The 15,841-nt window shown below is 35.2% G+C and overlaps 1 protein-coding gene across 1 annotated transcript in view; it reads left to right on the forward strand.

Moving 5' to 3' along the window:
* LOC150094186 (transmembrane protein 181) overlaps positions 1–15,841 on the forward strand; it is a 324,122-nt gene that overhangs the window by 189,686 nt on the left and 118,595 nt on the right. Inside the window, exons 8-9 of the mRNA XM_090411991.1 lie at positions 968–1,095; positions 13,755–13,904. Coding sequence (XP_090268117.1) covers positions 968–1,095; positions 13,755–13,904 — 278 coding nt within the window. The remainder of the gene's footprint in view (positions 1–967; positions 1,096–13,754; positions 13,905–15,841) is intronic.

Here is a 15,841-nt window from a genome sequence, read left to right on the forward strand (position 1 = left end):
CCACCCACACAGGTTGCTACATGTATGTCACTCCACATCCATCCCTCCCAAAAACTTGAACTGTCATGACTTAATGAAACAGGGCAAGAGCAGTGGATTGCTCTGAAGCAACATCAATAAAATAATAATAAAATAATTTTCTACGTAATAGTTATAAATGAAACTTGAAAAATTAAATCTGCATCATTATGTATGGGGTGAAGATCATCACCACTGTCATGTTCAGACATTCACAAAAATCTTTGACATTTGTCAAAGCATCAAAGGATCTAATTTTTTTCTTTTGCAATCAGGACTATATAGAAATCATTTATAGTAATAGTTATAAATGAAATTTGAAAAATTAAATCTGCATCATTATTTATGGGGTGAAAATCATCACCACTGTCATGTTCAGACATTCACAAAAATCTTGGACAAAAATCAAAGCATCAAAGGATCTGATTTTTTTCTTTTGCAATCGGGATTATATAGAAATCAGGGCATATGGAATCTAGTATATTTTGGCAAATCAGTCCATACATCTTGATGACATGCAGTACCATTAGTATTCCATCAGATTACTGCATTACACAATCAGGATTATGAAACTCTTTGAGTTAATGTAGTGAAAATATCTGATAACTTGGATTATACATTATTATCATATGCAGCAGCGATTGAATATAACATAGGAAAATGCTTGGAGTTTCAGAATATCATTGGTTTAATACTGATACTCTTGTTGAAATCAGTTGTAAGAATACATAAAAGATCTTTTGACAGCTTTTGTATTTTTATATATCTTATTAATTGGAAACAAAAATCTTTCGAATATTTTGAATATAATAATTTTATGTGGTTAACTCCAAACAAAAAGAAAATTGAATTTACTTCTGATACTAGCAAAAATGTTAAGCATAAATTGTTGCTATAATTATTATTTTTAATGCTTCTATATGTTTTCTTTTTGTTTATCATTTTTCAGATCCTGTCTTTCCTTTATCTTTTCTGATCAATAGTTGGGTTCCTGGAATGTTAGATGCTATGTTTCAAGCAACATTTCTGTGTGCTCTTCTTCTATTTTGGCTTTGTATTTACCATGGCATTCGACAGGTTTGTTATATATATATAACTTTGATATCTAAATATGCATTCAGATGAATTGTTACTTTTTTTTACAGTAATAATTACAGTCACAGACTTGATTATAGTGTTGTAAGAGAGGGATTCACTTTAAAAGACATCACTGTTCTGCCTCAGGTTGGTGACAATGATCTTGCTGTATTGACTGGGAAGTAGCTAAGTATATGGATGTTCTATTCAGAAAAGAATACATGCTGAACTATGAAGCAGGAAATTATGATCAAAGAGAAGACTAGAAGGGAAGAATATTGGCAATGCATGGGAAATATTTTTAAAAAAAAATGCAATATGGGATGTGTCCCTGAATTTTAAAGAATGAATAGGGTTGGAATTAAATGGATAAGCAACTTTATTAAGTAAAGGATTCTCAAGAAAAACTTGATGTGGAAGTTACAACATCTGCTCAAGGATAATATCAGTTATCAATAATGAAAATTATAAGGTTCAGGCCAGAAGAGTTACAAGTGTTGTATGGAAAGCCTAAGTGTAAGTATGAAATAGAAACTGGCTCTGCTAGTCAATGACAATCCAAAAGAATTCTCTTGTGTTGCTTTCTTTAACTTAATGAATAACTCTACCTGAATGCTGATGACATGTAGGTTGCAGATACAGAAGAGATTGTTGTTCAATTAATAAGTGTCCATTTTGGTGAAAGCTATTGACCTGGTGCATACAACATATAGTTCAGTGCTACCTTAACACTGGATTAAGAAATGATATATGAGGGAAGGAGAGTTATTGCACAAACTGAATAAGAATTTGGAAATATGGACTAATTAGTTATCAGAATAGATGCCAAAAGTGTTTTCAGCTGAACTGGCTTTTCAGTTTGATTCTCAGCTCAGGGAAGATTCTGCAGGTGTAGAAAGAGTGTATGATAATCCCATTTGCACAAGAGTGGTGCAAAACTGATGTGTCTAACTATCGATCAGTGGGCATGGATGTTTGTCATTGTCTGTGGAAATATTAGTGGTGGCTGGCGGTAGATGGCGTTGGTGTAGTTGCGGTCAGTTGGTGGATTGAGTGGTGGAGACAGTTGTAAAGCAGGTGCCCTCCCTCGATGAGTCTTTGGACTCCCTGGAGGTGTCAAATAATAATAATAATAAAAAAAATCTCTGGGCTGCTAGTTAAGATTTTGGAAAATTTGGTAAGAGCTTCCATAAAATGAACAGCATGGGTTTGGTAAAGGAAGGTCATGTTTGAGTAACTTGCTCACAGTTTATATAATGTTACTGTTGAGCTAGATGAGGTGAATGGATACATATATCATGTTACTTTTTAGACTTTGTTAAAACTTTAAATGGGATATAGCATGGAAGGCTGATGCATAAGCTGGAGGATATGGAATTAAATTTTAAACTGTTAGCTTGGAAGAATGGTTGGCTGACAAATATTAAAAAAGTAGCATGTGGGAAATGTGAATCTGGAGGATTTAAGATGATTATTAGTGTACCATAGAATCATTCCTTGTCTTGTCTTAAGCTTTTCGTGAACCATTGAGGTTCTTTAGCTGTGGACTTCACAATCGTGACCATCTTGAGGATAAGGTGGTTGGCCCTCTGCTTCTCTGTATGTCTGTAGCTGCATGTGTTCATGGGGCTGGTTTGCCTGTTCTGGAGGACAAAAAAAAAACCTAGTTTTCAGGTGACCCCCCCCCCCCCCACCTCCATATGAGACTGTCTAACTCACATTTAGTTGCAAGAGACCAGAAAAAGGTTCCTCATGTCTTGGACGAGAATCGAACCCAAGTGTTTCCAACTAAAGGTCTTCATCTATACCAGCTGAGCTATGGAGGCTCTAGAATCATTCCTTAGTACATTGTTATTCAATCTTTGCATTAATAACATTGGAAATTTGATGAGAAACATCGTTAGCTGTTTGCTAATTATTCAGAGATAGGCAGGGTATTCAGATATTATTGACATGATTTGAATAGGCTGAATTGTAGGCATGTGAAAATGTTGTCATTTTGCTGTTAGTGAATGCAAAGTTGTGCACTGTGGTGCGAGATGTTTAACATAATATATGTTAAAGATACCAAGTAATTTTATAACCTTGGTTTTAATCCTTTTTCCCAAGTAAGCAAACAGACAAGTAAGTCAAGTTTGCACCTGAACGTGGTTCAAGACTTATGGTGGTGGTGCAACACCAAGGCAACTCGTGGTACACGTTCAAGTGCAAACTTAACTTACTTGTGAAAAAGGATTGAAACCAAGGGTATAAAATTACTTGGTATCTTTAACATATATTATACCCAAGGTAAAAAACTTTTTCACATCTTTCTCTCATCCAGAGATTCTTAATTAATAAGGTCAAACTTGCATAGGTAAAATTGATAAGCTCTGTATTACTTAAACCTTGGCATTTCAGGGTCTGCCCTACTCACTGATGAGACCTCAATAAAGGTTGAAACCGGTCTGGGTAGTGACCCCCACCCATAATGTATAACATCATACATCTCCTAGGAGATGTGTTTTACATTTATGGGAAATACTAGGAAAGTGATCAGAACTTAATCCATCTTTACCACAAGTTGCCTTGGTGTTGTACCACCACCATAAGTCTTGAACCATGTTCAGGTGCAAACTTGACTGACTTGTCTGTTTGCTTACTTGGGAAAAAGGATTAAAACCAAGGTTATAAAATTACTTGGTATCTTTAACATAAAATAGCAAATAGTTCGCAGAATAAATATTCTTAAATACGTTCCCTTTCTCCCTAAACCATACTATTCCAGTTTTGTAAATATTAATATTCCATCAGCAGAACCTGTAGTATCTAAGCAAGAAAGAATATTTATAACTTTTTTAAGACGAAACAGAAGTTAGGAAACTCACCGATCAATAAAATATTACTTTCACTGTATAAGAATAAAAATATTATGAAAATCTAATTAAAATCTAAATAAATAATATAGAAATACATTAAAAAGAACTATATTTTGTGAAATTTAACTTACACTTCATTAACTTTTCTTATATCAGTATCAATGCAATATCATTGATATTGCATTGATACTGATATAAGAAAATTGATAAGAAAATTGATATAAGAAAAAATTGTATACCAATTTTTGTATACCAATGCTAGAAGCATTAGAAATAAGAGAGAAGAATTTTTGGCATTAGTCAGTGAAATCTCACCAAAAGTTGTAGGCATTAGTGAAACTTGGCTGTCAGCAGAAGATGTGGTCACTGGAATTGAATGTGATGGGTACAGTATTTTCAGGGAGGATAGAGAAGATAGAACAGGAGGAGGAGTACTGTTGATGATAGCTGATGTGTTGCAGCCAAAGAAAGTAGTATATCATGATGATAGACATGTGAATGAGAGTTCATTTGAGGCAGTCTGGTGCGAAATAGTGACCAACGCAACCAAATATACAGTTGGATGCTGCTATAGGCCAGGGAGTACAGGGGGAGATATTGAATTCATGCATCAGCAACTTAGTGCAATGAGTGAAGGCTTAGTGATTATTATGGGGGATTTTAATTATGGTGATATCAATTGGAAGGAGGAAATATCACGTAGCAAAAAGGAAATGGAGTTCATACATCTGCTACGAGATAATTACTTGAAACAGCACGTAACTGAAGGGACACGTGGTGTGAGAGTGTTGGACCTGGTTATTGGTTCAGAGGTTATATGCATAAGTAAGGTGACCTCGTTACCTCCAGTTGGTGAAAGCGATCATGTGGTATTGACTTGGGAGGTTGCAAAATCTGTGGATTTTTCTATTAAGAAGGGGTATGTACGAAACTACAGGTTAGGCAATTATAACAAGCTTTGGAGTGAGCTTGCAGCCATCCCATGGCAGAACATATTGCAAGGGAAAGATGTTAGCAGTGCTTGGGATAAAATCAGCGGGTATCTGAGGAAAGCAATATCAGATTGTGTCCCCATGGTCAGGAGGTCAAACAAGGCAGGCATTAGATGGATGAGCAGTAGTATCAAGCTTGAACTACAAAAAAAGAAAATGTTATGGAGAATTTACAAGGAGAAGGGCGATCAGGACACCCATGAGCAGTACAAGGCTCAAGCTAGGAAGGTTACCAGCATAGTAAGAAAAGCTAAATCAGATTATGAGAAGACCTTAGCCAAAGAGATCAAGGGTAATCCCAAAGAGTTCTTCCGCTATGTGGCAAGTAAGAGGAAGAATGACTTCGGAAGGATAACCTTAGTGGGTGCTGATGGTATTGAGGTGACAAAATCAGATGTAATAGTCGAGTTACTGAGTGATCACTTCTCAAAAGTCTATCACCCAAGTGAGGATATCTCTATACCTATAGCAATACCTAATGTGAGAATTGAAGCTAAAGAATCAGAGGTATTAAATATATTGCGAAACTTAAATGCAAACACTGCGGTAGGCTTAGATGGAATATCAGCTCAGGTGTTGCGTGAATGTGCAAATGAATTGTCAACCCCTCTTACCTGGATATTTAATTTAAGTTTGAACTCTGGTATGGTCCCTAGGGAGTGGAAGTTAGGCAAAGTGGTTCCTTTGCATAAGGGTGGCTCTAAAACTGCAGTATTGAATTACAGACCAATCACCATCTCAGGAGTAGTGGTAAAAGTATTGGAAAAGTTGGTTAAAGACAAAATTCAAGAATGGGTGGATCAGGATATGATACTCTATAGAGGCCAACATGGTTTTGTTAAAGGTAGATCCTGCCTTAGCAATCTATTAACTATCCATAATAGAATAACATCAGAGTTGGACAAAGGAACTGGCTACACAGTGGTACTTCTGGATTTTGCTAAGGCTTTTGACAGGATACCCCATAGAACACTGTTACGCAAATTGGAGCAGATGGGAATGGATATTAAATTGGTGATATGGATAGGAGAATGGCTCAGGGAGAGATACCATAAGGTGGTGTATGGAGGAGCCGAGTCCAGAATGAGGCAGGTGACCAGTGGTGTGCCTCAGGGCTCTGTGCTTGGGCCAATGTTGTTTAATTTGTATATAAATGATATAGGAAACGGCTTAAAGGGAGATATTCAGTTGTTTGCTGATGATGCAAAGTTGTGTAGTGCAATAAAAAATCAAGCTGATGTTGAAAGTTTGCAGGAGGATTTAAATAAGCTGGTAAAATGGGCAAAAGAAAATGGATGTCAGTTCAATGTGGAAAAGTGTAAAGTCTTGCATTTTGGGATTAAAAGATTACCAGCTGTGTACTACATAGATGGAAAGGTACTCCAAGAGATTGATGAGGCTAGGGACTTAGGGGTATTGGTAGATAAGGAGATGAAGTTCAGAGGACACATTGCTAAGGTGTCCAAGATTGCACATAGGATTACTTGGTTGTTGAGGAACACACTGACATCCAGAGATAAAGAGGTTATCATTCCCCTTTATAAAGCATTGATACTTCCACATTTGGATTACTGTGCTCAGGTCTGGTCACCTGGATTCCTTGGAGATGAGGAGGCTGTGGAGAGGGTTCAGAGAAGAGTGACCAAGTTGGTGAGTGATATAAAAAATGTTCCCTACGTTGATAGATTGAGAGCTTGTGGATTGCAGAGATTGGTTGATAGGCGAAGAAGAGGGGATATGATAGAAACATTCAAATTACTAAAAGGTTTTTATAGGATTGATGCAGGAGAAATGTTTCAGCTGTGTGATAGTGATGGAAGAACAAGAGGTCATCTCTGGAAATTAAAGAAGAGTGTGGTTAACAAAGGTGTCAGAACAAGGTTTTTTGCCTGGAGGGTGGTGAATGAGTGGAATTCATTGCCTGACTTTGTTGTGAGCTCTTCATCTGTAAATGAATTCAAGAAGAGATATGACAGATATTGTTTTGCTAGTTTGGGTCTCCCGCGATGAGTCTACTGACTCCATGGAGATACCCGTAATAATAATAATAATAATAATAATAATAATAATAATCATTTCAAATTTTTAGTGAATAGCATTTTGAGTGAATTTTTTCTGCGATGAATATTTCCACAATGAATATTTCGCATGATGAATTGTCCATGAATCGCATCAAGGTAATCATCAAGAAAACATGCATATGTTGTTAATTGTTTATCCTAGCCTTACCAGAGGGCAGGCTACAGTAAATGATAATGGTAAATAAAATATATACAAAAATATAAATTAATTAACAAAATAAAATAAATTTTTTTATACATATCAGTATAATGATATACAGATTATAAAAAAAAAATCTCAAAATAAATAAATAAAAATCAAGTTTTATAGCAGAACTACATTAAACACATCTCTATAATCCTCTTATATTAAGGTTTTCTTGTATTGGGGTTCTGCCATCATGTTCTGGATGCTATATATGTTGCAGATAGGTCCTCCAGATTCTAGGAATTGTTAATCCATCATTCTAGTTTAGATTCGGATGGTGTTTTAACATCTCACAAGCTTCCTTGAACTTTCTTTCAAACCAAATTTTGGTGCAGTGTAGGGACTAGGTGCCTTTCCATTTGATTCTGTGACATGTTTGAAGTGCATGGTCTGACAGATCTGTTTTACCCTAGTGGAGGATTTAATGTGGCATTTATGTTTGTCTTTTCTTATTGAGATGGTGCACTGCACCCTCTTCCCCCTATAGGATAGGTTGCAGGCGCACTGAATTTTGTAAACCCCTGGGTGGTCAAGGTAGGGATTGGGGAGCTTTGGATGAACTGAGTAAACTTCTTAATTTTGCAAGTTTTAAGGTTGCTGTAATGTTGTATTTATGTACTGTAATATCTATTTTTTTTTCTGATATTCTACTAATGTATGGTATGGGTCTAGCATTCTTGTAATCTTTTTTGCTTTTAATGGTATTTTTGTGGAGGATCTTGCTAACTGTTTTTAGTTGTTGCCATTTTTTTTTTAAACTTTTGGCTAATAATTTCATATTCTTTGTTCAGTGCCTGCTTATTGGAACAAATTGTTAGGACTCTATGTTTGAGGGTACTGATGATCCCTAGTTTTTGTGTTAGTGGTATGAATTTTTATGTGTGTGTAGGTTTGCAGCAGACTGTGAATGAAGGACAGCCTGAGGGAAGATGTGTGACAAGTGTGTCTAGAAAAGAAAGAGAGTTATTGTTTTCAATCTTTATGTTAAATTGGATATGTTTGTGTAGTTTGTTCAGGCAGCTTAGGAATGTATTTAATGTTTTATGGCCATGTGACCAAATGGCAAAAATATCATCAAAATATCTGAGCCAGAATTTGGGCTTTAGACTTGCTGAATCTAGAGCTCATTGCTCAAAGTCTTCCATGTTAGCTATAGGGGAAAGGGAGTGGTTAGTCCATGTCCATACCTTCTTTTTGCAGGTAGAAATTATTTTGCCACATGAAAATACCCAGAATGAAGTATGTGGGCAAAGAGGGCCATGATATTGAGCTGAAATATGTTCTGTACAGGACATTAGTGAAAAGGGCAGTTATGTCAAAGCTGACTAATAAATCTTCATTGTTGAGTCCAGTGTTTTTAATTTTGTTTATAAAATGTTGTGTATTTTGTATGTAAGAGTGGGAATGAGCTACCAACTCCTTGAGTGTAGCCGCTAGTTTCTTGGCTAAGTCATAATTGGGGCTGTCAGTTCATTCAACTATCAGTTATAGTGGCGTGTTTGTTTTGTGTATCTTAGGCAGGCCATAAATTCTGACGGCATGAGCATAATGTAGTAATAGCTTTTTAATTGTTTCCTCTGGCCACATGGCCACTGACTTGATTAATTCTGTTGTTTTCTTTTTGATACTGTTTGTAGTTAACCAGTTGGTACATGTTGTGGTTGGATACCCATTTGTTAAGTTTTACAAGATATGTTGTCCGATCAAGAATATGATAAAATTGTCTTTATTTGCCTTGGTAATAATGATGTAATAATAATAAGGTAATAATAATAATAAAAGAATCGATAAAGCTTATAACATTATAAAAAGGAATAAGCCAGCAAAATAAGAAGTACAATTATCAAAAATAAATGGGAACATACTTATAGATAAGGAAGAAATTTTGGAAAGATGGAAAGAGTGCTTAGGAGATCTATATAGTGGAAAAGATCTAGACGGCAAGGCTATAGAAGATGAAACAAGACTTCATGTGGAAGAAATTGGTCCAACTATATTAAAAGATGAATTTGAACGGGCACTGAATGAATTGTCGACCAACAAGGCACCAGGCATTGATAACATCCCTTCAGAATTAATAAAATACTCAGGAAACATAACTAAGTCATTCCTTTTCAAGATCATAAAGGATATTTATGAAACGGGGATCAGCCCTGAAGATTTTACACAATGCTCTATCATAACCATTCCTAAAGTAAATAATGCAAACAAGTATGGAAATCATCGGACAATAAGCTTAATATCACATGCTTCGAAAATACTACTCAAAATTATACAAAAAAGACTAACAAAGAAGGTTGAAGAATATGTTGGCAATGACCAGTTTGGATTCAGGAAACAGTAGGGGTATAATCCTAGCTCTAAGAACAGTTATTAAAAGAAGATTGGAGAAGAATCAGAATACTCTGATAGTCTTTCTTGACTTGGAGAACGCCTTTGATAGTATTGACTGGAAAGTTTTGGAAAAGTTGGTTAAAGACAAAATTCAAGAATGGGTGGATCAGGATAATACTCTATAGGGGTCAACATGGTTTTGTTAAAGGTATATCCTGCCTTAGCAATCTATTAACTTTTTATAATAGAATGACATCTGAGTTGGACAAAGGAAATGGCTACACAATGGTATTTCTGGATTTTGCTAAGGCTTTTAACAGGATACCCCACGCAAATTGGAGCAGATGGGAATGGATGCTAAACTGGTGATATGGATAGGAGAATGGCTCAGGGAGAGATACCAGAAGGTGGTGTATCGAGGAGCAGAGTCCAGGATGAGGCAGGTGACCAGTGGTGTGCCTCAGGGCTCTGTACTTGGGCCACTGTTGTTTAATTTGTACATAAATGATATAGGAAATGGCTTGAGGGGAGATATTCAGTTGTTTGCCGATGATGCAAAGTTGGGTAGCAGAATAAAATATCAAGCTAATGTTGAGAGTTTGCAGGATGATTTAAATAAACTGGCAAAATGGGCAAAGGGTAATGGATGTCAGTTCAATGTGGAAAAGGGTAAGGTTATGCATTTTGGGATTAAAAGATTACCGGCTCTGTACTACATTGATGGAACGGTACTCCAAGAGATTGATGAGGCTAGGGACTTAGGGGTGTTGGTGGATAGGGAAATGAAGTTCAGGGGACACATTGCTAAGGTGTCCAAGATTACACATAGGATTACATGGTTATTGAGGAACACACTAACATCCAGAGATAAAGAGGTTATTATTCCCCTTTATAAAGCATTGATACTTCCACATTTGGATTATTGTGCTCAGGTCTTGTCGCCTGGATTCCTTGGAGATGAGGAGGTTGTGGAAAGAGTTCAGAGGAGAGTGACTAGGTTGGTGAGTGATGTAAAAAATGCTCCCTACATTGATAGATTGAGAGCTTGTGGATTGCAGAGTTGGTTGATAGGCAGAGAAGAGGGGATATGATAGAAACATTTAAATTACTAAAAGGTTTTTATAAGATTAATGTAGGGGAAATGTTTCAGCTGTGTGATAGTGATGGAAGAATAAGAGGTCATCTCTGGAAATTAAAGAAAGTGTGGTTAACACGGGTGTGAGACGAGGTTTTTCGTCTGGAGGGTGGTGAATGAGTGGAATTCATTGCCTGTCTCAGTTGTGAGTTCTTCATCTGTAAATGAATTCAAAAAGAGATATGATAGATATAGTTTTGCCAGTTTGGGTCTCCCGCGATGAGTCTACTGACTCCCTGGAGATAGCCGTAATAATAATAATCAAATGCATCACCTCCTAAAAACAATAAAGGTAGATTGGAGAGATAGAAGGCTCATATTTAATCTTTACAAGCATCAAGAAGCCCTAATAGAAGCAGCCAGCAATACAACAAAAATCGCAATAGCAAAATTACGTAGAGGTGTAAGACAGGGGTGCTCTCTTTCACCCATATTGTTTAATATCTGTACATTGAAGATGCAATAAATAAATTGAAAGAACTAATAGAAACAGGAATTAAGATAAATGGAATTGATATTAACGGGCTACAGTTTGCGGATGATATAGCAGTTCTAGCTGATAACAAAAACAAACTGAAAGCCACCCTAACAAAGAAGGAAGAAATCTTCACACAGTGCAGCCTAAAAATTAATTATAAGAAAACTAAATTATTAATTACAAGTAAAGCAAATCCAATGAAAATAAACCTGGAAATAAATAATAACCTAACCTAAATAATAAAAACCTGGAAATAAATAATAAACAGGTATCCTCTTTTAAATATCTTGGCAGTCTTATCACAGAAGATGGAAGAAACCAATCAGATATTAAAGCACAAATAATCCTAGCCAAAAAAGCATTCTATAACAGAAGAAACATTTTTGCCAGTAAAGGACTTAGCATCCAGCTCAAAAAAAGCTAGTGAAAACATACATATGGAACATTGCATTATATGGTTGTGAGGCCTGGACTCTAACAAAACAAGACATGAAAAAGTTGGAGGCATTTGAACTTTGGTGCTGGAGAAAGATTATGAAAATTACTTGGACAGAAAGGAAAAGTAATGAAGTTCTTAATATAGTTCATGAAGAGATGTGATTAATGAAACACATCAATAAGAGAAGAAAAAACGTAATTGGACACCATTTGAGGCATGGGGGACTGATTACAGAAATAATGAGAGGGGACTGTAGAAGGAAAGAGGCCATGAGGCAGACCAAGAATTTCATATATAAATAACATAATGATGTTATTTATATATGAAAAGAATTATAGAGTTATGAAGAGATAAAAAGGAGGTCACAAGACAGGATGTTGTGATGTGCTGCTATAATTACCAATCTTCAGATTGATGCACCAAGGAAGAAGAATGATGTCTTGGTTATTGCATAGAGATTTAAGGCCTAATTCTTTTTGCTTTGCTTAAATTGCAACTTATCCATTTATTAGAGTTTAGGGTGTTGGATGTTTCCATCTTTATTTTATCTGCCATGTTAGAGGGGGAGAGAGAGAGATGATGGCAGAACCCCAATACCAGAAAACCCTAATATAAGAGGACTGTAGAGATGTCTTTAATGTAGTTCTACTATAAAACTTTATTTTTATTTATTTAGAGATTTTTTTCCTATCCTCTGTATGCTATTATACTGATGGGTCTAAACATTTTCTTTTATTTATTTTTTTTGTATATATTTTCTTTTATTTATATTTTTGTATATATTTTATTTATTATTATTATTATTATTATTTTTTTTTTATCAGAGGTCAGGCTAGGGTAAACGAATAACAAAGCATTTTGTTAACGGAAAGATAATTTCAAGACCAGCATTCGTCAGGGGCGAATGCTGGTCTTGAAATTCACGCTTGCTCTTGTTATCAATTAGGAGTGAGAGGTGTGATTGAAGTCTGATTAGTGGAATAATTAATTACTGACCATTTAAAACTATATACAATATTTAGAAATTTATGTACATTTAATCATACAAATACAACATTTATTTTACACACGATATTCTATATTTTTCAATTTAGCTACTTGAATACAAATTCTAACTTACGGTTCTTTATGAACTGGTCAATAACATCATCATAAAAAGTTGGTTGTAACTTAATTTTTCCAAGCAACACACACACTTGTAAAGGCTGGCTGAAGCTCATGGACTAGAGCTATGTTGACTGTGTGTGGCCTGTGTTTAAGCAAGAGAGTGAGACAACATGAAATGGAGCTTCCGGGTCCTCACAGTGCTGCTGCGAGGACCCGGAAGCTCCTACAACCGAGCAAGCCAAGTTAGCTTGGACTAGACGAGCAAGCATCGGCCTTTGATACACAACGCAAAGCTCAATTATTGCCTTGCAAGCTTAAGACGTCTTCTGTCTACAAAAATAAAAGCCTAAAATGGAGTGCTTATAAATGCATACATTTATTAACAAATAAATATTACTTCTTTCCCAATTAATGAGCTTGCGCAGCAAGCATGGAGAATTCGCCCCTGGTGTCATGTAGCTTGTGTAAAATAATTATTCCAATACATGTATTTTTGTCTCCATAAAGTCTTCACTAAATAACCAAATTTTACCACAATTTGTCCAGTCTTGTGTAATAACCTGTATACAAAGGGTCAGATAAAATGGATCTAACATATGTTTATGCATTTTGTGAAATGCATCTAATCAAATCATAAACTTTCCCAATTTTAGGAAGCAGTTTTGTTAAATGTCCAGTATTGTTTAACATTTCTTCTTTCCATTAGGCTCTGGTGGTATTTCAGACTGAGTTCTGTGCCATCATCATATATATCACATTATTATTCTGGAAGTTTATCTTTAAACAGTTGTAATACTTTACTTGTTATCTGTTCAGGTAACTTAATTATTAAGTTAATTGTACTGATGATAGCCATTAAACTTACCAAGTCTTTTGTCAAAAATTTTTCTTAAGTCTACTTGAAGTATATAGTATGATTTTCTCTCTTGAACAGTGATCATTGTTATGTATATTAAGTGGTTAAGAGTAACTTTATTATTGTTTTGATGTATTATACACATTAGTTGTGCTAATACATGTAATACTTATGTGTGTTATTTCATTACAGAATGAAAGAAAATTATTTACTTTCTATCTTCCAAAATGTTTTATAATTGGGTTGCTCTGGTTGGCAGCTTTTACTCTTGCTTCATGGCAGAAATATAATGAATTGCAAGATCCAACTTATAACTATAAAGTTGATACTGGTCATTTTATGGTGAGTAGTTATACAATAGTATTCATTATTCACCATATAAATTAAGTGTTAAATGGTACATAGTACATATTTTGTTGGAAGTTTTCCTACTTGGTTATACAGGTATCCCTCATTATACGTGATCTCACTTTACGTGTTTTTGCTATAACACAGTTTTAAGAAGTTAATTTAAAAAATCACAACCGGTAGCAATTTCGCAGTCACCCTGTGCATGGTCACGTAACTTTGTGTGCACACCGCTTTGACAAGGCGGCATCGTGCTGCATGTCAGTCTCACAGAAGGTATAGAACTAGTAAGCTCCATTGTTGGAGTCTTCTGCAACACAAACATTATGGAAAAAAGAAGTAATTGTGATCAAAATACTTCCAGCACTGAAAAACAGAGAAAAGCTATAACACTGGAGGAAAAATTAGAAGTTATAAAGAGGTATGAACATAATGAGCACACAGTTAACATAGTCAGAGCTACAGGAATTTCAGAATAATCAGCTTTAGGAACAATAAGAAATCAAGCAGAGAAAATAAAAGAAAGTTGTAAAAGTGCGACGAAAATGTCTACAACTAAAATAACACAGATAAGGGCACCAATTATGAAGAAATTGTAAAGGATGTTGGCCCAACTTTTGGAGTTCTGCCACCAATTCAATCTGATCATTACTAATACCTGATATGAGGTACCAAAAATAAGAAGGTATACTTGGAAAATGCCAGGGGATATAGGAAGGTACCAAATAGATTATATTATGACAAGAAATAGATTTAAAAATCAAGTAAAATCATGCAAAAGTTACCCAGGAGCTGATGTTGACAGTGACCACAATTTGTTTTTATTGAAATGTAATCTGAAATTTAAAAAGCTGTCACAACCAAGGAAAAGACCCAAATGGAACATAAATAACCTGAAAACAGAGGAAAACCATAGAAACCATAAACAGCAAACTGATGAAAGCATTAAAACTAGAGAGAGAGGGAAAAGAAAGACATAGAGGAAAAATGGATCATTTGAATATACAATCATCATGGCTGCCAACGACTGCATAGGATTAATGAACAAGCAAATAAAAAAGCCGTGGGTCACCCAGGACATTCTAGATCTAATAGATAAAAGAAGGAAATACAAAACCTCCCTAAAGGAAGAAAGCAAAGACAAATATAAACATATAAAAAATATGATAAATAGTAAGTGTAAAGAAGCAAAAGAACAATGGTATACAGAAAAACGTAAAGAAATAGAAGACCTAACAAAGACTGGGGGAATTGATAAAGCTTACAACATTATAAAAGGAATAAGCCAGCAAAACAAGACAAGAAGTACAATTATCAAAAATAAACGGGAGAATATACTAATAGATAAGGAAGAAATTTTGGAAAGATGGAAGGAGTACTTAGAAGATCTATATAGTGGAAATAGATGCCAAGGCTATAGAAGATGAAACAAGACTAGATGTGGAAGAAATTGGTCCAACTATATTAAAAGATGAATTTGAATGGGTACTGAATGAATTATCAACCAACAAGGCACCAGGCATTGATAACATTCCTTCCGAATTAATAAAATACTCAGGAAACATAACTAAGTCATATCTTTTTAAGATCATCAAGGATATTTATGAAACAGGTATCATACCCAAAGATTTTACACAATGCTCTATCATACCCATTCCTAAAGTAAATAATGCAAACAAGTGTGAAAATCATCAAACAATAAGCTTAATATCACATGCTTCGAAAATACTACTCAAAATTATATAAAAAAGACTAATAAAGAAGGTTGAAGAATATGTTGGCAATGACCAGTTTGGATTTCGGAAACAGCAGGGAACAAGAGAAGCAATCCTAGCTCTAAGAACAGTTATTGAAGGAAGATTTGAGAAGAATCAAAATACTCGGATAGTCTTTCTTGACTTGGAGATGGCCTTCGACATTATTGACTGGAA

The sequence above is a fragment of the Typopeltis vanoorti genome, chromosome 22 (genome assembly GCF_054136105.1).
Source record: "Typopeltis vanoorti isolate ZY-2024b chromosome 22, IOZ_Tvanoo_1.0, whole genome shotgun sequence".
Taxonomy (NCBI): domain Eukaryota; kingdom Metazoa; phylum Arthropoda; class Arachnida; order Uropygi; family Thelyphonidae; genus Typopeltis; species Typopeltis vanoorti.